We start from the raw sequence: 22114 nt of genomic DNA, 5'->3' as shown, positions 1-22114 counted from the left end.
CAATCTATGGATAAACTATATTTATTCAACCAGTCTTCTGTCAGCTCAATTCTGGACAAGGTGTGTTGAAAAGAGGATGCTTTTATTTTCTGTTTTGTGTATGTCCTAGTTTAGAAGGATCAACAATTCTCTTAAATGGGCAAAGGGAAAGGGAGTTCTCAGGAGATGTAGCCCTCTTGTATTCATCAAATAAATACTTAGGATTTATAGAACATTTACCATTACTAAGATTCTACTGCAGACAGTGGGTGTGAGAGAGATGACAGAGATGCAAAGAAAAAGATTACTGTTAAAGAGTTTAAATGTTTATACTTCCCAACTTAGTAAAAAAGCAAATACAAAAAGATTACAAGGTTGACCATGCTGGTAGTCATAAACCAGGTACAATAAACCTGGTACTCATAAAAGCTCAAAAACAAAAATCCAGGCCGGGCAGGGTGGCTCACGCCTGTAATCCTAGCACTCTGGGAGGCTGAGGCAGGTGGATTGCTGGAGGTCAGGAGTTTGAAACCAGCTTGAGCAAGGGCGAGACCCCGTCTCTACTATAAATAGAAAGAAATTAATTGGCCAACTAATATATATAGAAAAAATTAGCTGGGCATGGTAGTGCATGCCTGTAGTCCCAGCTACCCGGGAGGCTGAGGCAGCAGGACTGCTCGAGCCCAGGAGTTTGAGGTTGCTGTGAGCTAGGCTGACACCACGGCACTCACTCTAGCCTGGGCAACAAAGCAAGACTCTATCTCAAAAACAAACACACACACACTCGGTAATGTTCCCCCTTGCATCTCCAGTACCCAGCATAGTTCCTAGAAGATACTGAATATGTATTTGTTGAATAAATGAATTCAGGACAGAGATTATTCTTCCTGGCTGGGAAAAATTATAAAACGTTTTATATGAAGTAGTGTTTGAGTTAGGCTGAAAAGATAGATTCTGAGCCTACAGAGATGGTAGGTAAGGGTACCTAAAAGGTAGAAATGTGTAATGCTCAGTTTGGTAAAGGAAGGAGTCTAGTTGGTCACATGGTTTCCTCAAAGTACACAATACTTACCTCTCCTGTCCAGGCAATTTACCCCTTAAGTTGTCATACATGCTACAAATTTTGTGCTTTCTTTCATCCATCAAGGCAGGTCGCTCTTCTTCAAGACTTAGGAGATAACGCCTCTCATAATCTTCTACATCAAGGAGTAAACTATAGGTCTAAGAAGGTAGACACAAAGCAGGACACAGCATGCTAGGTCAGGTTCACAGAGTATTAGATAATCAACTTCACAGTTTAGGACTATTAGATAATAGTCTTAAATAAAAGAATGGAAAATCACTATAGTAAAATTGAAATTTAAAAAAGGGTACTCTTTTAAATGCAGAAAAATATAATAAAATAATTTAAAAGATCCTTCAAACATAATTCTTTGTCCCTCTCTGGCCTCTAATCTAGCAGGTAAAAATAGTGAAATAATTACACTTTCCAATCTTCTAGCAGCAACAACAGCACTGAAATATATAATAATCTGTATTATTGCCACAAGAAAGTACCTTATATTTATAAAAATGATAATAATTTTTCCACGGGGTGCTAGCCACTGTTCTAAGCACTTTTCATGTACTCAGTCACCAAATACTCACCACAACTCAAATACAATTATCATCTCCATTTTTACAGATGAAGAAACTGAGGACACACAGAAAGGTTAAATAACTTGCCCCAAGTCACAGACTCAGTTAGAAATGGAAATTTGCAAGCTGTGTCTAGAGTCTGTACTCTTAACCAGTATGGTCTATGGCCTTGCAATGTGGTATTTATGTTTTTAAACCAATTATATATATTTTATCTCATTTTCCTCAGCACCCAGAATAGTGCCCAACACCCAGGGAGTGCCCAATAAATAGCTAAGAACTGACTTAAATTGACTTAATTAATTCACGGGTGGGACAATGTGATTTTTTATTCTCCTTTTATCAGGCTTAGGAAAGTGACCTGCCTAAAGATCCTCTGCTATTAACTGAATTAGCTTGCACAAAAAAAACAGTACTTCTAACTTTAACTGAAGTGTTCTTTCCAAGATGCCATAGGCAAGGTACACCTAAATCCTTTCTAGAGTGCTCTGGTACACAGTAGTCACTTAACAAGAATATATTTATTAATTAAAATCACAGATCGCTCATTCTTCCAGTTCTTGTGTACACATACATTTGACAGTTCCTTACTTGAAACTAACTATAGCAACAGATTCTAAAACTTACTTTCTCAATTATGACAAGGGTTTTTCTTCTCTTGTCTCGAACCTGTTTTTCTTTTGTCTCCTAAAAAAGACAAGACTATTCAATGTGAACTCTTAACCTCTGTTAAAAACAATTTAGTGTGCATCTATAGGTTCATCTGTGACAATTCTAAGCAGAGAATTGATTCTCTGAAAGTTAATAATCTAAAACAATACTAGTGTGGACAAAGGTCATACAGCTTACAAATTATTATATTTATTATATTAATTAAATTATATTATTAATAATAATTATTATTATTATTTTGAGACAGAGTCTCATTCTGTTGCCTGGGCTAGAGTGCTGTGGCATCAGCCTAGCTCACAGCAACCTCTAACTCCTGGGCTCAAGTGATCCTTCTGCCTCAGCCTCCCAAATAGCTGGGACTATAGGCCTGCGCCACCATGCCTAGCTAATTTTTTCTATATATTTTAGTTGTCCAGCTAATGTCTTTCTATTTATAGTAGAGACAGGGTCGCGTTCTTGCTCAGGCTGGTTTCGAACTCCTGACCTTGAGGGATCCACCTGCCTCGGCCTTCCAGAGTGCTAGGATTACAGGCGTGAGCCCCCATGCCCGGCCTGAACAAATTATTAAACTGAATTCACAGATAGGCAATGAGTAATTACTTTATGTAGTAAAGGAAGAAGAAATCATAGGAAAATCTTAAAATACATGAAAAATGGTAATTTTTATGGCAAACTGGAGTAATTAGATACTGTTTGCAGGTAGAGTTACCAAGTCCGAAGACTCTTGCTACCCTAGGCCCTGCCTGGCTGCCTTAGAAATGAAGGTGTTAATATCTCAGCACATCTATAGAAAACTAGAGAGCCATGACATGTGGTGGGAAGCTCCAGGTTAGACTACAAAGAACTCTACCATTTCTGATCCTTTTCACAGTGACCTCAAAAGAAGTGGTGACAACACAGATGTTCTTAAATACACAATTTTGCTGACACTTACATCATCCTCACTGCGAGATGTCACAACGGCGTCAATCATTTTTCGCGGATTATTCACACTAGAGACAGTAAGCTTTCCCAAAGAACCCTCAAACTGCACTGCAAAGACAAAAAATTTCCAACAAAATAAGAACTTAGCAATGTAGGCAGGCAGTGATCAAACCTTTACTCTTCTCTGTTCAAAATCTAGCTGTTCTCTTTTTTGTTGTTGCAATGATCATCAAAATGAAAATCTACAGTATTTCTCTTTTATTTACTCTAGGAGTACTAAAAATTATTAATAGATTTAAAAAATTATGAAATCTCAAGTAGAAAAGGACTCAAAAGGTCATCTGTCAAACCATTCAGTCCATGCTTAACTACAGGTTGATTTTGCATTTCTTAAGGACAATGGTGCTTTTTAAATCATTTTCAAACATCTCTATCTATACACATAGATACTTGTCTATGTTTTATAATATCAGAAGCATCTCAAATTTCTCTTATTATGGGCCTGGGGATGAGGACCTTACCTGGCTTATAGGCATGCTCCAGTTTAGCCACCTGAGGGGTAATGAGCTTAGTGCGCTCCTTTTTAGGGCCATCACCTTGCATTTCTTCAGCAGCTGACAATTTCTCCAGTTTTTCAAAGTAATTCTACCACATGAGAAAAGGATTCAGTTGCAACACAAGAACAGAACGTGGCTGTTCTATATCACTAATAATTAATTTATACCAGTGGCAGTAACACAAGTTAAACTCTAGAAATGTATTGATCTCTGATTTTTGTTAGAATGCTATAAATTTACTGTATCAAAAAATCTCAGCTTCAAATGAGTCAATCATCAATGTCTTTAGACTGCCAATATTCTTAACTAAAAGAACCAGATTAATGATGCCAAAGAGATTTGAAAACATTGGTCTAAGAACATCTGTATGTGGGAAGTAAAAGGCATATAAGCAAACCTTAATGAATACTATAAATCTCTGGCTTAAAAACAGGATAGAATTTGCTAATTCTTATCAACTTGAAAACTACCTCAAAAGAAAATTCTATCAATATTTAAGCCTACCAATATTTAAATGAATATGCTCATCAGTGTAAGGGACCAAACTGTTACACTCAAAACTAGCACAGAGAGAGTATTTACCTGGTAATAAAAATCATCCAGGTAGGGATCAGTGCTTTGCAGTTGCATCATCTGGATTTTAGAGACCCAATCCTTTTCCCGCTGCAACATGAGATTGGCATACGGATCCTTTCGGAGATGATCCTGATGACTGCTTCGGTGACTTCCTCTATCCCCTGCACCATTGAGATTCCGATGCTGACTGAAAAACATTCGCCACATTCACTCCAAGTGAGCACATTAATTATGCATTTTAACAGCATGTAAATAAACCAGGACAATGAAAAGAAAAAGATTCCCTTTCATTTTGTTAAAAAGGGAGTAAAAAAGAACTAAGTCAGTAGAATTTAAGAGGAAAGAGCTATGCAACACATAATCAAGGAAATAAAGCTAAGATCTGAGTACTTTACCATATGCTAAGCACTTTCACCTATAGACTTTTATATAAACCCTACAATAACCCTTTGATACAAATCATTTTCTTTTCTCTACTTAAGACACAAATCAAGACCAAAATAGATCAAGTAACTTGTCCCATGCAGTACACTTAGTGGCAGAGTAAGAGATCTGAACACCAGCTGTTTTGACTCTGAAGTCTATACAATTTTTTTAAGTTGTTGAAAATCATGAAATATTTCAAATGCAAAGGAAAAGCCCAGCAAATACTATAATAAATATCCATTTACTCACCACCTAGACTTAATGAAAAAAGCTTTATTTGGTCAAATTTACTTCAGATTTTTAAAAATGGTAATACAGTGTTACATTTACAGTTGAAGGCCCTCTTGTAGCCCTCTGGATCCCAGTTTCTGGTTTCTCTTCCTTCACAGGGGAACCACTATTCTGCTTTTGGTATATATTCTCCCTGAAATGTTTCTGTACTTTTATTATTTGTGTGTTTGTCTTTAAATATTGCACAGTATTATTCTGTGTGTCATTTAGTTTTATATAAGTGGTACTATACATGTACTTCTAGTCCTTGCTTCTTCACTGAGTATTATACTTTCCATATTTACACATGTTGATAATATAACCAGGTATATATTGAAAAGTAGAACTGCTAGGATTGGTGTATCCATGTTTTCAACCTTATTATGCTATTGCTGAATTCTCTTCTCAAGAAGCTGTGCACTCTATCCTTGCCAACAATAACAGTGCTGGGACATTTCAAGTTTTGCTTGTTTGATGATGCTAATGGTTATCTAATTTTAATCTGCATTTTTCTGATACAAGAAAGTCTAAACACCTTTTCAGTTTTACAAGCCACTTGAGTTTCCTCTATTGAACACTGTATATTTGTATATGAGGCCTTTTGTTAAACAGAAGCTTAATATTTTAATACAGACAAGTATAGTAATCTATCCCTTTATCATTTGTAATTTTCATGTCTTTTTTATGAGCTCATATTTGTTCTCCTCCCTCCCCCAACCCAAAATATTCTGGAATCTTTGAAATTGAGAAAGAATCATACACATTCAAAGAATAGAAATGAAGTCTGAAGAAACTTGCAGTTATGTTTAGTTCCCTTATTTCATATAGATGAATGACTACAGAATATAAGCCCCATGAAGACAGGAACTTTAACTTTCTTGCTAAGATGGTAAAGGAGTTAAGAATATTATAAGAATTTGGTAAGGATTGAATATAAAATGTTGGCTTTAAAAAAATCAGATCTAAACTTTAATTCTGATTTATAATTGACATTATAATAGTTTGGAAATTAGCTGAAAAAGATCTTGCCATTTAAAGCTAGTGCATCAAAACCAAAATGACAACATTTATGATTTGACTTTACCAACAAAATAAGCTTAACCCTAAGTAAACTTACTAAAAAAAAGTAAACTAAAGTAATAGTATCTTGTTACACTGTCAAAATTAAAAGCTGAATTAAGAAGCCATGAAGGAGTAGGGCCAATCAATACTTACTTTCTATTCTGTTGCTGTCTCTGATGCAAGAGTCGACGGTGCTGTGGATGAAGGTGAGTTGTGTCTGGTCTAAACATTGGGGCCTGAGATCTAAGAAAAAAGGAAAAAAGATTCTCAATTCTGTTATTCTGATGATTTGAAGTTCTAAAGAATGTTGTTAGTACAAGATAACTTCACAGAGGTTCACTCAAAAAACTATAAAGTCTATTCTAAGGAGACCTTTTAGAGGCAAAAGCCGTATTTTTACACATCTTCTACAAAGACCAATTCTCAACTCCTAAAAGAATGATCCTGAAATCTGAGTGAATTAGCACTAAAGCAATGTAATTCTGTTCCTTTTTGCTCCTGTTTTAACAGAAGTGTCTAAACAGATTTAACATACTCAGCTTCAACTATGTAGGAATGACAATAAAAATGTATGTGTGAAGGTTAATATTATATGCCAATTTGACTAAGCTATAGCACCCAGTTATTTGGTCAAACAAAGCCTAGATGTTGCTGTGAAGGTATTTTGTAGATGTGATTAATATTTACAATCAGCTAATTTTACAAAAAAGAGATTATCCTTAATAATGTGGGTGGGCCTCATCCAATCAGTTGAAGGCCTTAAGAGCAAAACCTGAAGTTTCCCAAAGAAGGAATTCTGCCTCAAGACTGGAACACAGAAGTCAGTCTCTAACCTGGTGGCCTACCCTAGTTATTTCAAACTCAAGACTATAGCTTCAACTCTTATCTGTTTCTGGCCTACTGGTCTGCCCTATGGATTTAGGACTTGTCAGTTTACACTATCACATGAGCCAGTTCCTTAAAATAGAACTCACTGAATGTACTTGTGCTTTCTCTCCCTCTATCCTATTGGTTCTGTTTCTTTTTAAAACCCTCACTGATGGCTGGGTGCAATGGCTCACAACTGTAATCCTAGCATTCTGGGAGGCTGAGGTGGGAGGAGACCAGACTCAGCAAGACCGAGACCTTGTTTCTACTAAAAATAGAAAGAAATTATCTGGACAACTAAAAATATAGAGAAAAAATAAATAAAAACTCTCACTGATACAATATGATATGTAATAACACACAATTTCACTGAAACAGGAATTTGAACCCCCTATGTTATAAAACCAGAAGGTAGAAGCAAGCAATTTAGCATGGAGATTAGCCGACTTTTTACCATCTATAGTTCTGTTCTTTAGCATATTGGTAATCCTTTTTATGTGTTTTAAGCTAGTCTTAAGTGATTCTCCTGCCTCAGCCTCCTGAGTAGCCCCAAGTAGCTGAAATTATAGGCGTATGCCACGGCAAAAATTCTTAAGTGATGAGCACTGTGTGTATATATTAGAATGTGTGTGTGTTTATAAAATGGATATGAGGTAAGACTTAAGAAATTTCAGGAGAAATAAAAGAGGTGGTTAATTTGTAATGTGCAGAAGTACACAGGAAGCATGACTCTTGAGGTATACATGATTCCTAAGAAAGTATGGAGATTATTAAACATTTCCATATTTGCCAACTTAAAGATCCAATACTATCACAAAATATATTACTTAGGAAGTAGCAAGAGATTTCTGTATTATAAAACTAAACATCCACGATCAAGAGACTTGGCTGACAATGGGTAAGCAATGGCATTCATTTTGGATACCTTAGATTTTGCAGGTGAGGTCCTGGGCCAGGAGGGTGCTGTTGCGGAGGTGGTGTAGCGGAGGGTGGAGCACTAAAGAAGGCACGGAAGCCTGGTGCTGGGGGGAGCATCTGCCCGACTCGCCCTTGTAGCAACTTAGGATTCATGGCAGCAAGTGGACTACCAACAAATCCAGGGACCCGTGCAAACTGGCTGGGAGACATCCGTCCAGGCTGTAGCTACAAAGAGGGACAAGATCTTAGATTTAGTTAACCAGCAAGCCCCCTTGCTTTTATCTACAGGAAAGTCAATACTGTGTCCATCAATAACTTTGTATGAAAAAGTAAAGGAAAAAACAAGAGGTAGTAGTGATCACCCCCCCAAAAAAGAGGCATCATCTAATGAACCTTAGGGAAAGTAGGAAAGTTCTTTATGGGCAGACCTAATCACAGGCTTACCTGTGCTCCTCCAAGAAGCTGTGCTCTCTGGAGGGGGCTGAGAACAGGAGGAACACTAGGAGGAAAAGGGTGACCCAGGAGGGAAGAATTCTAAGGGGGGAAAAAAAAGAATAAATTATACTCATATTCTGAAACAGGTAAATCAATCAATATAATAAGGCAACTCAGTAGAAATGCAGTATAAATTTGGACATAAACTTGAGTCCAGCTCTCCACTTAGGGAATATAAAAAAGAGTAATGCCAGAAATTATGACCAAATAAGATAAAAAAGAAAGCAGTAGAATAAGGGACTGAAATAATAGGAAACCAGATGATCTCAAATAGTTTAGAATTTTAAAGACAGAAGTTGAGGTAAAAAAAGAAAAACAAAACAAAAAAACAAGTGAACATGAACCACGTCCTCTGACCTGAAGACAACAAGATCCAGAAATTCAAGTATGGAGATTATAAAAAAAATAGGTATAACTTAGGAGATGTCAGCAATTCTATTTACTGGTAGTGATAATACAGATAGTGATCAGAAAATACATACTATACATTTCTGTTAGCTTGTAAAGTGACATACCGGGACACTGCAGATCTGGTTTGGAGACATCCTCTCACCATAGGGAGCAGGATAACGCGGTGGCATTGGGGGCCGAACATGGACAGGCTTCGGACACAGAATCTATCAGGACAAACATATATACAACTACACTCAATGAAATCAGTTTTTCTTCCACCTACACTCCCTCCCCTCAAGTACTAGCAGAAACACAGAACTCAATGCAAAGCCCTACTTCTAAGCAAATTGCTATGGCTCTAGGTTCAAATATAGAACCCTTGGTCACTTCCTCTCACAAATAAAGCAGTGTCAGTGCTCTAGGGAAAGCAGTTTTAACTGAGGAAGATTTAGCTAATTCTCCAGTTATCCCCACCCTTCCCTGCTATCTGAGGGAGGTACCAGCAGATATTCTGACTTGCAAATTCTCTCCAAGAGGATTTATTTTGGCATTGAGGGAGAAGGAATGATAAGAAAGCTGGAGGATTAACTAAGTCCTATTCTGAAGCCCCTGTGATATGGCCGCCATGCTCAGCACTTTCATGATACATTGTGACTCCACCATTTCATAGGATGTTGAGCCTAACTAGGCCATACCACCACCACCCTCCCCCCATACCTTCCAAATTGGCCTTCCTTTTCAGCTGCTGGTTTCAGGTGGAGGAAAGTCTATGGAACAGGACTGCACAGGCTCTAGGGAAAGCAGGGATATCTTAAAGGTAAAAAGGGATGTGGACAATGCTGTGTGTTCCCACTCCCCCCAGCTTTCAGTTATTTCTCTGCTAATGTTTTAGGCAGCCAGTAAAACACTTTAAAAAGGATATATGTACTAAGTGTGGTTAACTACCCTTTTCTTCCCCAATTAAAAGGCAGCAGCAGCAGCAGCAACAGCAGCAGCAAAGGGTATTAGGGACTGTGTCTCTTATTTGTACTAACTTCTCCTCTCAGTGGCTATTTTTCTTTCTAATCTAATGCCTACCCAAAACTTCCACCCTCCTCCCAGCATCACCAGTTCCCCAAATAATTTTGCCCAGATTCCCAATATTCTGGGCTGGGTGCCTGTTAATGAGAGGTACCTGTTGGTTGAAGCTGGGTACAGCCATCTGCTTAGGTGGGGTGCCTATGGGGACAGCTCTAACAGGAGGACTCCCAATGATAGGTGAAGTTGACCGCCTTGGTAACGCACGTTCAGAAAGGTCCCGATCATCTTCTGGGCCCTGTGGAGGCCTCTGAGGCAAGGCATATTCTAATACAGACACTGTAGGCATTTCCTAATTGAGGATGTGTTTAAAAAAAGAAATTTAGCTAACTTGAAATACTTAATTTCTACAGATGCCAAAAATATCTTGAGAAATTAGTTTTTAAATTTTTATTTATTTTTAATTCACATATAATAAAATTTACTCTTTGAATTATAGCTGAGTTTTGATAAATATAAGAGTAAGGGATATGCCACCACAATCAAAATATAGAATAGTTTTATCACTCTCCAAAATTCTTTTGTAGTCAACCCCTACTGCTATACCCAACCACTGGTAAACACTGATCTATTCTCTGTTCCTGTATTTTTGCCTAGAAATGACTTAAGTAATTTAAATAATACACTGACAAATTTGAGTTCTACTTGCTCTCTTGCAACCTTTATCCTAGAGGCTAAGGAAGGGTACACCAACAGGTACAGATGCAGCAGTCAACATAACACTCGCAAATGATGCACACTTTACATCCAGGAAAGGAAGGAAAGGATGACAATAGGAGACAACTTAAAAATCTGGGGTATTCGAAATTTTATACAAAGAGAAAATATTTAATACCTGAGCAAGCAGTGGTCCTCGGATTCTCCTCAGAACCTCAGATCCATCCCAGATGCTGGAATTCAGACTTCCTGGTTGGGGCTAATAAAAGGAAAACACACACACAAAGTCTAGAATGCTGTGGAGACTCTGGGTGACTTATCTGCTATTGGGGAATATGGTTCCAAAAAAGCCTTAATTGCTTGAGAATAAGAAATTATGGTGCTCTAGTATATACATGATTCCCCAACTTCACCTCTAGAATTGCTATCATTGGGAATTATATTATCAATTTGCTATGACATATGCAATTCTCTCATCATAGTAGATAAAAGAAAATGGCAAAGCTTAATACTTCACTTTAATTATTAGTCTGTTATTAGTTCTCCAATCAGAGTAACTTACTCACTTGCAAAACTGGCCTGGTCTGCACTGCCCTCATGATAGCTGGATCTTCTAATTCATTTTCAATCACCATCTTACTGAGCCTTTCTGCCAGATTCTCCTCATGGTCACCCAACAAGTCCATCTCATCCCTCTCTCCATTGCCTGTGTGTTCATTAACTGCCACTGGTAGCTTCTCTTCCAATTCAGCCAGGCGCTCATGTGCTTCTTGCCAATCATCATCTACAAGACAATAGAGTTCATATTGGAATGAAAAAGGTTGATAAAATTTTGTTATCGAAATGAATAATTCCAACTCCAGAACACAGGTGGAAAGTTATCACTTACGAGATAGGAAATAAGGTTTAAACTAAGGAAAATACAAAGTGTGCTTATAGAACAAATAACATGACACCAGAAATAAAATCCAGGCATTTGTATTAATAGCTTAAAACATTATCAATGATATCCAAACTATATTTTGAAAACAATCTCTAAACTGGTGATGAGTATACTATTTCCTGTTGGTTTTGAGATTCTATGACATTTCAGGCAAACACTTTAAAGAAAAGTTAAAACCCATAGCACTAGCATACAACTTTATCTTAGATTATAATTGCCATCTTCTTTACAAGCTTTTGAATCCATTGATTTCATTCAATTAATATTTATTACATCTATTATGTGATAAGCACTGTTTTAGGTGCACAGGGTACATTAGTGTACAAAACTAGACAGGGTCCCTCCCTTATGCAATTTGTATTCAAGTAGAGATAGATAATAGGTAATAAGCATAATGAATAAGTAAATTAGATACTATATTAGAAGATGAAAATGCTATAGGAATAAGAAGAAAGGCAGATTGAAAATTTTATATAGATTGTCAGAGGCAGGCCTCATTAAGAAGGTGACATTTAAACAAAAGTTCAAAAGAGTTAAGAGAGTTAGCCATGTGGATATCTGGAAAGTGAGGGTTCCAGGCAGAGGGACAGTCAGTAGAAAGGTTTTAAGGTGAGAGATTGACGGTTTTGAGAAACAGCAAGGACTGTGTTTGGAATGAAACAGTTGTGGGGGGGGGGGGATAACTGAAGTCCAAAAGTCAGGAAGAGGGAGCCCCTTCAGGGTCTTGTGGGCCACTGTGAAATAGGGGGCCAATGGAGTTCTGATGTGGCTTAACTTTTTGAAACAATCACTGTGGCTGCTGTGTTGAAAACAGGTTGGGGAAGGCAAGGGGGCATTACTGGAGACACACGGAAGCCTGTCAGCAGCTGCTGCAGTAAACCCGGGGAGAGGAGAGAGAGACTTGGAACAGGGTCAATTCCTCTTTTTACTATCCCTTTTGCTATTCCTACACACTACTATGCAGTCTGTAGCACTGACATTAAGGTTCTTTTCTCATTTATTATGATGACAGCATTATTTTTGAGTTAGAGCATAAATGAAAATCTTCAGAATCCTTTATCAGCTGCTCTGGAACTGGATCTTATTTCTACCACATCTCATTCCAGTTCTCTTCAATCTAATCATTCCACTCTGCTTCCATCATGAAAGCTCTACTCAGTTTTGCTCCTTTCAGCACTCATGTGGAAGCTTCTCCCATCCTCACTGGAACTTTCCCCTAAACAATCCTTTCATTTTAATTCTACCTTTACCTCATCTACACATGTATTACTTTATAACCCACAAAAAAGTATTATTTTGTATATGTTATGTATTTTATCCTTAGTTATATGTTTTATATATTCTACAAAATTCAACAGGGATAACAGGCAATTCACTTAATAGCTAACATAGAAACACAGACTTTCTGTTCTCTGCTTACAAATACATGTTTGTTAAAAATTCAAACATGACAAAAACACGTAAGTGAAAAAGTGAAAGTTCGCCATAATTCCACAGCTATGTTAAGTTTTAAAAAATATGCAAACTATAAGGTTTAACTTGTTTCTTTTTATTCATGCAATATATCTTGGATATCTTTTCATGCATGCATACACAGATAAAACTACTAATAATATTATCTCACTCTTTTTAATACCAATATAAGATTCTCTTTTATTGGTAAACTGTAATTTAACTTATCCCCTACTCATAAATACTTGGATTATCTGCAATTTTGCAATGACAGCTAATACTGTAACCAACATTATACATATCTTACCATCTTAAGTGAATATTTAAATAGGCTTATTTCTTGTCAGCGTAAGACTATTAACATTTAAAATCTGCTATTTTTATCACATGACAATATATCACCTAACACTAGTGATCCACAAAGTGAGGGAAATGGGACTTCCAAATTTATAATACTGGTATCATAAGACCCACTGCCTAGTCTTTGGGCACTGTGATAGATTTGAATGTACTAGCTGTGGTAAAGGGATACCTTAAATTGTAGATCACTTTGCCATCACTGGAATAAAGGATGTGGGCAAGAGCTATAAAAATATCCTTACCTAAGCCACCAGGACATGGGTTTTCTTTCTAATCATGTGGTATTTTCTTCCCTATCCAACAGCTTCCTCTTACTCGAGTGTCTAGTCAGGTGGCACTCTTCCTCTGAAATGCCATCTCACAGAAAAGAACTTAAGATAGCCATTCTATTATGATGGTCTACCTTCACACGCATACCCTGATGTGCTCAAAAACCAAAAATCCACTGCAGATGAAAATTACATTACTAATATAAATGACTAGTCATCTGAAATAAATACTTAAAGAACAGTATAATTAAAAATCAATTGTAACATTAGTATTTGTGTCATCTTTGGTAAGGAAGAATAAGCTGAGACAGGATAAATTGTTGAGTTTTTGCAATTTTACTAACTCAGCAATTACAAAAGAATGGGAGTCTATAATCCCAGATTTAAGGATTTTTAAAAATATTTATTTCCCAAATTTAAAAAGTTAATTTGTTAATGAATTGGTTCTAATGCAGCAGAGTTCAAATTTGCATTGTTTTCAGTTACCAATTCCCATATTCATGTTTGCTAACTAACAAATCCTACCAAATATGTATAATCTATTTTTCCTTAAAAATGAAGGCAAAGGAATCTATGCCATAGAATATCATTATCAATTTAGATTTTCTTCTTTCTTTCTTTTCTTTTCTTTTTTTTTTTTAATACAGAGTCTCACTCTGTTGCCCAGGTAAGGGCTGTAGCATCAGCCTAGTTTAAAGCAACTTCAAACTCCTGGGCTCAAGTGATCCTCCTGCCTCAGCCTCCTAAGTAGCTGGGACTACAGGCATGCACCACCACGCCTGGCTAACTTTTTCTATTTTTAGTAGAGACAGAGTCTCGATCTTCTTCAGGCTGGTCTCAAACTCCTGAGCTCAAGCTATCGTCCTACCTTGGCCTCCCAGAGTGCTAGCATTTATAGGCATGAGCCACAATGTCTTGCCTTAGATTTTTCTTGCTCTTGTGCAAAATCATCTGAAATGTCAGGTCTCATGCCCTTACTTTAAAAGAATATTTCACCCTTGTATCTTATTAAAATGATCTAAAAATATGGTTACTTAGATATGCCAACACTTGACTTTAATCCATTATCAATCAAAATGATAAAGGGTAGACAAAAGAATAACAAAGAAATGAAGGGAAAGAGATAACTACAATAACTAATTAACCTATACCCTGATGTGGGTTACTGAATTCCTGGCTGCAGTCTATAAACTTATACTTGTTGTAATAACTCCCTTGAAGCTCCTCTTATGGATACTTTTGAATAAAAACATAATAAAAAGGAAATAGAATTTATTTAATTTTAAGGCAATCTCAATTCCTAAAGATTATATATAGCAACTTCCCTGTTTCCCCGAAAATAAGACCTACCCATAAAATAAGCCCTAGCAGGATTTCTAAGCATTTGCGCAATATAAGCCCTATCCCGAAAATAAGACCTAGTGATGGGGGTGGCTACACAGCGTATCTGCACAACCCATGCATTTTGTTGAGGAGCGGTAAAGAGGATGAGCAGCCCTTTCTCATCTGCCCCATGAGAGCTCTATTGCTTGACATGAGAGATTCAGGCCAACTGTTCTAAAGGAAATAGAATTGCAAGAAATTCAGGATGGAATTAGGGGTTTGATGAGTTAGGAGTTATGACGATGTTCCAGGAGAAGATAACTTAACCATATTTGAATAATTGTAGAATGTTGTACTGTACTTAAAAAAATAACACACCCCCTGAAAATAAGCCCTAGGGGGTCTTCTTGAGGAAAAATAAATATCAAGACCCTGTCTTATTTTGGGGGAAACACGGTATCAATAAAAGAGAGGTAGAAAGAATGAGGAGGCCTTCCAAGTGGAGGTAGGAGATTTCCAAAGATTCCTCAAAAACTTTTTTAACATAACTGGTAGTTTACACTATTAATTTTATTTATAGTTACTTATCCTGTCACTCTTCATCATTTGTTAAAATGAAGATAGTAACAGTACCTACCTCACAAGGTTGCTGTGGGGATAAATAATATGTGTAAAACTTCTAGAATGGTGCCTAGCACATAATAAGCACCATATAAGTGTAAGCTTTTTAGATAGTGGGATTTCTGCAACATATTTATTGCTCTAAGATGATGCAAATATTTTTTCATGCAGAAGACAGTGACTAGGTTCTTAAAAAAAAGATGACATCAGCCGGTCGCGGTGGCTCACGCCTGTAATCCTAGCACTCTGGGAGGCCGAGGCGGGCGGATTGCTCAAGGTCAGGAGTTCAAAACCAGCCTGAGGGAGACCCCGCCTCTACCATAAAAATAGAAAGAAATTAATTGGCCAACTAATATATATAATATAAAAATCAGCCGGGCATGGTGGCTCGTGCCTGTAGTCCCAGCTACTCGGGAGGCTGAGGCAGGAGGATCGCTTGAGCCCAGGAGTTTGAGGTTGCTGTGAGCTAGGCTGACGCCACGGCACTCACTTTAGCCTAGGCAAGAAAGTGAGACTCTGTCTCAAAAAAAAAAGATGACATCATAACATTAGTATCCAGTGACGTAATACCCACTTAATAACAGGTATTATTCGGGATATCCACTCCATGAATTAAAAATCATCAAATCAAAACATACATTAAAGGTCTGACATTTCACCTCCTGAACTCTTTATATCAGCTATGTATCAACCTGTAGAGGTGTTATCACACAAATAACAGGTTAATTTAGTTTCTTTTTATAGTATTTATACCAAGATGTTAGAAGGAATTAAGATTTTCACTTTACAATTAAATATACTATATTCTCAAAGGAAGGGTTCACTTCTGAAAATCTTTTCTCCATTATGAACTTTGTTGACCAAAAAGTTCTTCCTAATCACACATCTGCCCAGGGGTACAAAGTGGGCTACCTATATGCTATTTCACTGTCTTTGCTTTGTACTACCTGTTCTCATACTCATATCCCAAGGGCTTTTTCAACATGCATGTACTTTTCTTCTTTCCCATCACATGAAATACAGTTCTGCACACTCTTAACATTCTTTTTTGTTTTTTTGAGATTGGGTCTCCTTCTGTTGCCCAGGCTAAGGTGCAGTGGTGTCATCATAGCTCACTGCAACCTCAAACTGCTGGGCTCAAGTGATCATCCTGACTTGGCTTCCCAAGTAGCTGGCACTACAGGCACATGCCACTGTGCCCAGTTAATTTTTAAATTTTTTGTAGAGACAGGGTCTCACTATTTTGCTCTAGCTGATCTCAAACTTCCGGCCTTAAGTGATCCTTCTGCCCCAGGTGCTGGTATTACAGGCATGAGCCACCACCATGGCCTCTAACATTCTTTGAAGGTGACATTATTCCCATCTTATGAGGAAAAATGGAAACTCAGGGTAGGGGGCAGGGAAGATTGTCCATAGCACTTTGGAAGTCAATGAGAAGGCAAGACCATTCCTCTTCTGTCCAGGTTCAAAACTGAAGACATGTTCCTATGCTGCCTCATCTTAATATAATGTCTATAAATCAATTCTATCAAATACCGAAAAATTTTTGAAAAATGGTAATATTAAGTACAATATTTTAACAGAAAAAGAATTTTAGAAACAAGCACACAATGTTTGTAGTTTCTATTGTATTCTATTGGTTATTACTAATCTATCTTCCAAATATAATTTGCAATTCACATCAGTTCCCTGCTTTTATAATTCTACTTTATGCTCTTTTCCTTGTGATGTTCATGGAGAGAGACAACAGTATCTTGGATCATGTCATCCTCCTGGACAATCTCACTTCCTAACCTAAGACTTATCCAAGAGATCCTTAGTTTTCTTCCATAATGAGTTTAGCTTCTACTTTCAACACTCCTCTTGCTCGCAATCAGGACAATGATTTAGTCCTCTACTGAATTTTGTAAGTGATTGACAATAACAAACTTTTACATTTTTGCCAGTTTATTCAACTTACTCTAAACATTAATAAATTTAATTATTAAATTAAACTATTTAAGTCACTGCAAAACCAGAACCCATTATAACACCTTAAGACCTCTTATTTGGTTTTGATACTCAACATCTTGGGAGTACCTACTACTGCTAAATTTCCTTTTCTTCCTTATTACTTAAGTTTGAATATTTGTTGCATAGACAGAAGTGCTGTGATTCCAAAGAAATCACACATATTTACACATCCCAACATAAACACTGTTATCACTGCTTTCCAACACCAGTCTAATCAAAAATATTTTGCACTGCCTCACTCTTACCTACTCATTCAAAAAAATACCTTAGGCCAGGCGTGGTGGCTCATGCCTGTAATCATACCACTCTGGGTGGCCGAGGTGGGTGGATCGCTCAAGGTCAGAAGTTTGAGACCAGCCTGAGCAAGAGTGAGACCCTGTCTCTACTAAAAAAAAAAAAAAAAAAAAAAATACAAAGAAATTAATTGGCCAACTAAAAATATATAGAAAAAATTAGCCAGGCATGGTGGCGCATGCCTATAGTCCCAGCTACTCGGGAGGCTGAGGCAGGAGGATCGCTTGAGCCCAGGAGTTTGAGGTTGCTGTGAGATAAGCTGACACTACAGCACTCTAGCCCTAGCCCGGGCAACAGAGTGAGACTCTGTCTCAAAAACAAACAAACAAACAAACAGTTTAAATTTTAACTTATTAGTCTACATGTTCTAAACTTGTTCTAGGTAGCAACTGTTCTCAAACTTTATCATATAAGCTTGCTTCTTAAATTTTCCATCTCATTATTTATAACCCTGTGACTTATAAGCTTAGTTACGCTCTTAAACTTTTTTCAGCTCTTAGAATATTTATCTATATGTAGGGATAGAAAAAATTTCATCCATGTACAACACTTTTCTAACTTATGAAGATTTTCTATTACTAAGATTTTGGTATAAAAAGCTTTTTTACTCTTTTGAAGATACTTAATAAGACAACTGCACAGTTATACAATATTCTAGTGATAGACTGAATTTGAAAACACATGTACCCACATACTACTGAATTTTCTACTAGTCCACTAGTTTTCCTTAAGTTATATGTTCTACAAATAAAAATTCTCCTCAACTTCTAGGATTATTTTAAATCTCTTTTAAATGTTCCTCTAGACAACTGAATTTCTTATGATAGCAACCTACAGCCATAGATCATATAACTGGAAAGGACAGGGCTTAGAGAATACCTGGTTTTACAGATGAGGCAAAATTAGGCCCAGAGGAGCAGGATGGATGCTTTCAGTCAAGAAGAAACTATTCTGACTGAGATCAAGAACATATCTTGCCAAATTAGTGAATGAGGTTACTCCTACCAAGGCAAAGCACTTTAAAAGAGAGCATTTGAGGCCTGTAATCCTAGCACTCTGGGAGGCTGAGGCCGGAGGATCCCTTGAGCTTAGAGGATCCCTTGAGCTTAGGAGTTTGAGACTGGCCTAAGCAAGAATGAGACCCATCTCTACTAAAAATAGAAAAAATTACCCAGGTGTGATGGCACATGCCTGCAGTCCCAGCTATTCTGGAGATTGAGGCAGGAGGATCACTTGAGCCCAGGAGTTTGAGGTTGCTGTGAGCTAGGCTGATGCCACAGCACTCTAGCCTGGGCAACAGAGTGTGACTCTGTCTCAAAAGAAAAAAAAGAGCGTTTGAAAAGAACAAGAGGCCAAGATGATAATATAAGAGAAAGATGTCACTCACCAACTGCACCTGACCCAAATGTATCATCATTGAATTGATCAATCTCTTCATCTTCCTCTCCCAGGCCCTGAAATGCATCTTCGTCTTCATCCAGAGGGCAATCCTCCAAAGACTAAAAAAGAGAAAAGACATTAGCTATTCATGAAATTCACATCCTCATTAAAAAAGGTTCTAAAAATGTTCACCTTACATTCTCAACGAATATAATAGTTTCATTATGACTTTTGTAAAGATGGCATTTTTTTCCAATCTCCAATTTCCCTGATATTGGAGAATTTTGCTATCTTCTTTCCTTTGGTTTCTATTTTCTACTCATTTCATTTAATTCTCCCCACAAGCATTTCATTTCTCTATTTTATCAAGAATCTAATAATAGCATTTCCTCATGCAACCAAGAAATTAGACCCACAACTTCCTTTACGTCACTGGTTGGAATAGTGGTGACAATGAAAAATGAACACTATTCTCTTCCTTTGAGTTTTATGTATTTTTCAGCAAAATTCTCATCTTCCTAATTATATTTACGTCATCTTTTTAACTATTTTATTATCTCCCTTTAAAGCTTTTTCTTTATTTTTTATATCCCTCTTGTCTTCTATTTCCTACAGACCTAAACTCTAATAATAAAACAGAAAGCTAAGTTTTTTAAACCACAATTCAGTGAACTACAAAAAAGCTGTGATATGACAAGTTCAAGTTCTGGCTCCACTCTTGCAAGTAGTGCAAACATAGAAAAGTCATTCTTTCTGATTAACTCATCAAGTACTTCTAAGAACCTATTGTGTCTAAGGCTCTGTGCTAGGCTCTAAGCCTCAGTCTCTTAAATTGTGATGCAGGGACAATACCAACTATCTCAGAGTTGTGAGGATCAAACCAGGCAAAGATTGTAGATAGCTGAACAAAAGCTAGATATCACCATAACATATTAGGTGTGTCCTATTTTAAACATTTTCCCCCTCCACTTCAGTTTTATTCAACTGATTTATGCTCCAAGTTTTCTTTGAAAAGAAAACTGAAGTTTGGTCTTGGATCACTCCTATCAAGTCTCACCAACTTTCAAAGATTCAGAATTAGAATTCCACGTTCTATCAGTGTGTGGGTGTATGATATACTTTGCCTGCTACCTCTTAGCTAGGCTGTTCCCAAAGGAAAGGTTAGGCCAAAGGGCCATTCTACCCATCCTAGAGCCCTCCCAAACTTGGAGAAATCAGGCATGCAACTGCCTCTTTACTAGTGGCAACTTCCAGCAGTAATCACAAAGATCTACTTAACCAAATCACAGCTTTTTAAAATTGAAAATACTCTCAGGAATCACCTAGATCAGTTCTTTCATTCTACAAATCCAGAAACTTAAAATACGTCTAGAGATCAGGAGTTGTTCCAAGGTCACACAGTGAGCTGGGGACAGGATCAGGACTCTGTTGCTATTGCTACATTCCCGGGACCGTCACCAAACCCATGTCTCCCTCCACTAGCCCAGAGGAACTTCTGCTGGACACGCCCCCCTTCCAACTCGGAGCCCTCTTTAGTCTGAGGCCCCGGTCAAAGGGCAGGTTCAGGCTCCCGGGACTTGAAGGTTGCCTGTGCGTACGGGGGGAGTAGTGTGTGAGTGTAACTGGAGTTGGGGGTGGGGGTTCCTGGTCCAGGGCGGGAAACTTGTCCCTGTGCATTCCTGGGTGACTCTTCAAGAAGAATCACCGGGTAGGTGCAATACTCTCCCCTCCATGGCTCCTCCCGGGGTGGGGCGGGAGGGTGCTCTGGTTATGGAACTTAACGGGCCCTCCCCACCCCAAAAGGGAGGTCAACTCTCTCCAGCGGCAAGTGATGGGACGGTCCCGCCCCCTGAAGCCAGCTCCCAGCCCTAGGATTAAACCTTCGACCCCAGGGTAGTCGGGCCCGGCTCGGTCCCCAGGCTCCCGCAGCCCACCCCTTCCCCCCAGGAGCCGCGGGACGGGCGCGCGGGGGGTGAGAAAGGAAGAGGAGCGCGTGAGGGAGGGAGGGGTCACTTCCGGTTGCAACAACTCACCTCGTAGCGGAACATTCTTGGGGAGGGGGGGAGGGAGCGGGGAGGGGAGTGGGGGGAGGGAGGGAAGAAGCGCTGACTCCCCGGCTCCTCCGCGCGTGGGTCCTCCACCGGCTCGCGACCCCTGGCCGCCGCCGTACGCCGGAGCGTGCGTGGGAACGTGCGCAGGCGCGCCTCGGGCAGGGCGGTCGCCCCACACGGCGCCTAGCGGCGGCGGCTGCGCGGGGACAGATTTGGCGTCTAGCTTCCTAGTCTCGGCGGCGGGAACGAGGTCCCGTGGCGAGAGACTGCGCACGCGCTGCCCGTCGCGGGCTTTTTAGCGCTTGGGACTTGGAGCTCCGCCCCCTCCTCTTGCGCCCGCCCTGCGCTGGGCGGGGCGTCCTGTCACGAGTTTTCCGTCACCTACCGGGCTGAGAAAACCCGTGTGATTGTCACAGGATATGTCTTCAGCGAGTCCAGCGTCAGCCTGGGCTGGGAGAAATGGAGATTCTTGGGGTATTTTTCCAACGTCCAGCGCGCTCTTCGGGCTGCCCGGGGTCTTCACATTACATTCTGCGCCCTGTGGAGAGAAAACAAGATGGAAAGTTCGTGGTCCCTGAAAGGGGCAGAATTCGTCACCACTTTCAGCGGCATGTCTCATGCTGAATCAAAAGCAGGTCAGGGCTGTGATTTATATGGCTCGAAGTGATGACAGCGCCCGTTTTTTTTATAAAAAGCTGAAGACACCACACATTCGGGGTGGTGTAACTAAGGTGATATTTTTAGGCTCCAGGCGCTTCAAGCACGTGGAGCGGAAGACCATAAAGGGAAGCACAGCCGTGGGCTGCTGGCCAGGACAGCGGTAAGGTCTTCCAGCCTGGGTGACACCGCTTCCTGAGAGGGTCGAGCCCAGGAAAGAATGTGTCCGATCTATAAGCT

General features: G+C 38.9%; 1 protein-coding gene across 1 annotated transcript in view; it reads right to left on the bottom strand.

Annotated features, from left to right (window-relative positions):
* PATL1 (PAT1 homolog 1, processing body mRNA decay factor) overlaps nucleotides 1-21358 on the bottom strand; it is a 29971-nt gene extending 8613 nt beyond the window's left edge. The window contains exons 1-14 of the mRNA XM_076001844.1: nucleotides 21200-21358; nucleotides 19174-19285; nucleotides 11078-11295; nucleotides 10690-10770; nucleotides 9952-10146; nucleotides 8900-9001; nucleotides 8334-8423; nucleotides 7897-8114; nucleotides 6258-6347; nucleotides 4353-4533; nucleotides 3735-3858; nucleotides 3224-3321; nucleotides 2245-2304; nucleotides 1052-1200 (exon numbers count right to left, since the gene is read on the bottom strand). Of these exons, the coding sequence (XP_075857959.1) occupies nucleotides 1052-1200; nucleotides 2245-2304; nucleotides 3224-3321; nucleotides 3735-3858; nucleotides 4353-4533; nucleotides 6258-6347; nucleotides 7897-8114; nucleotides 8334-8423; nucleotides 8900-9001; nucleotides 9952-10146; nucleotides 10690-10770; nucleotides 11078-11295; nucleotides 19174-19285; nucleotides 21200-21214 (1733 nt within the window). The 5' untranslated portion in view covers nucleotides 21215-21358. The remainder of the gene's footprint in view (nucleotides 1-1051; nucleotides 1201-2244; nucleotides 2305-3223; nucleotides 3322-3734; nucleotides 3859-4352; nucleotides 4534-6257; nucleotides 6348-7896; nucleotides 8115-8333; nucleotides 8424-8899; nucleotides 9002-9951; nucleotides 10147-10689; nucleotides 10771-11077; nucleotides 11296-19173; nucleotides 19286-21199) is intronic.
* Nucleotides 21359-22114: the final 756 nt, after the last annotated feature.

This window comes from Microcebus murinus, chromosome 4 (assembly GCF_040939455.1).
Source record: "Microcebus murinus isolate Inina chromosome 4, M.murinus_Inina_mat1.0, whole genome shotgun sequence".
NCBI lineage: Eukaryota > Metazoa > Chordata > Mammalia > Primates > Cheirogaleidae > Microcebus > Microcebus murinus.
The sequence above is the reverse complement of the archived record's forward strand: the minus strand, read 5'-3'. Positions and strand labels throughout refer to the sequence as shown.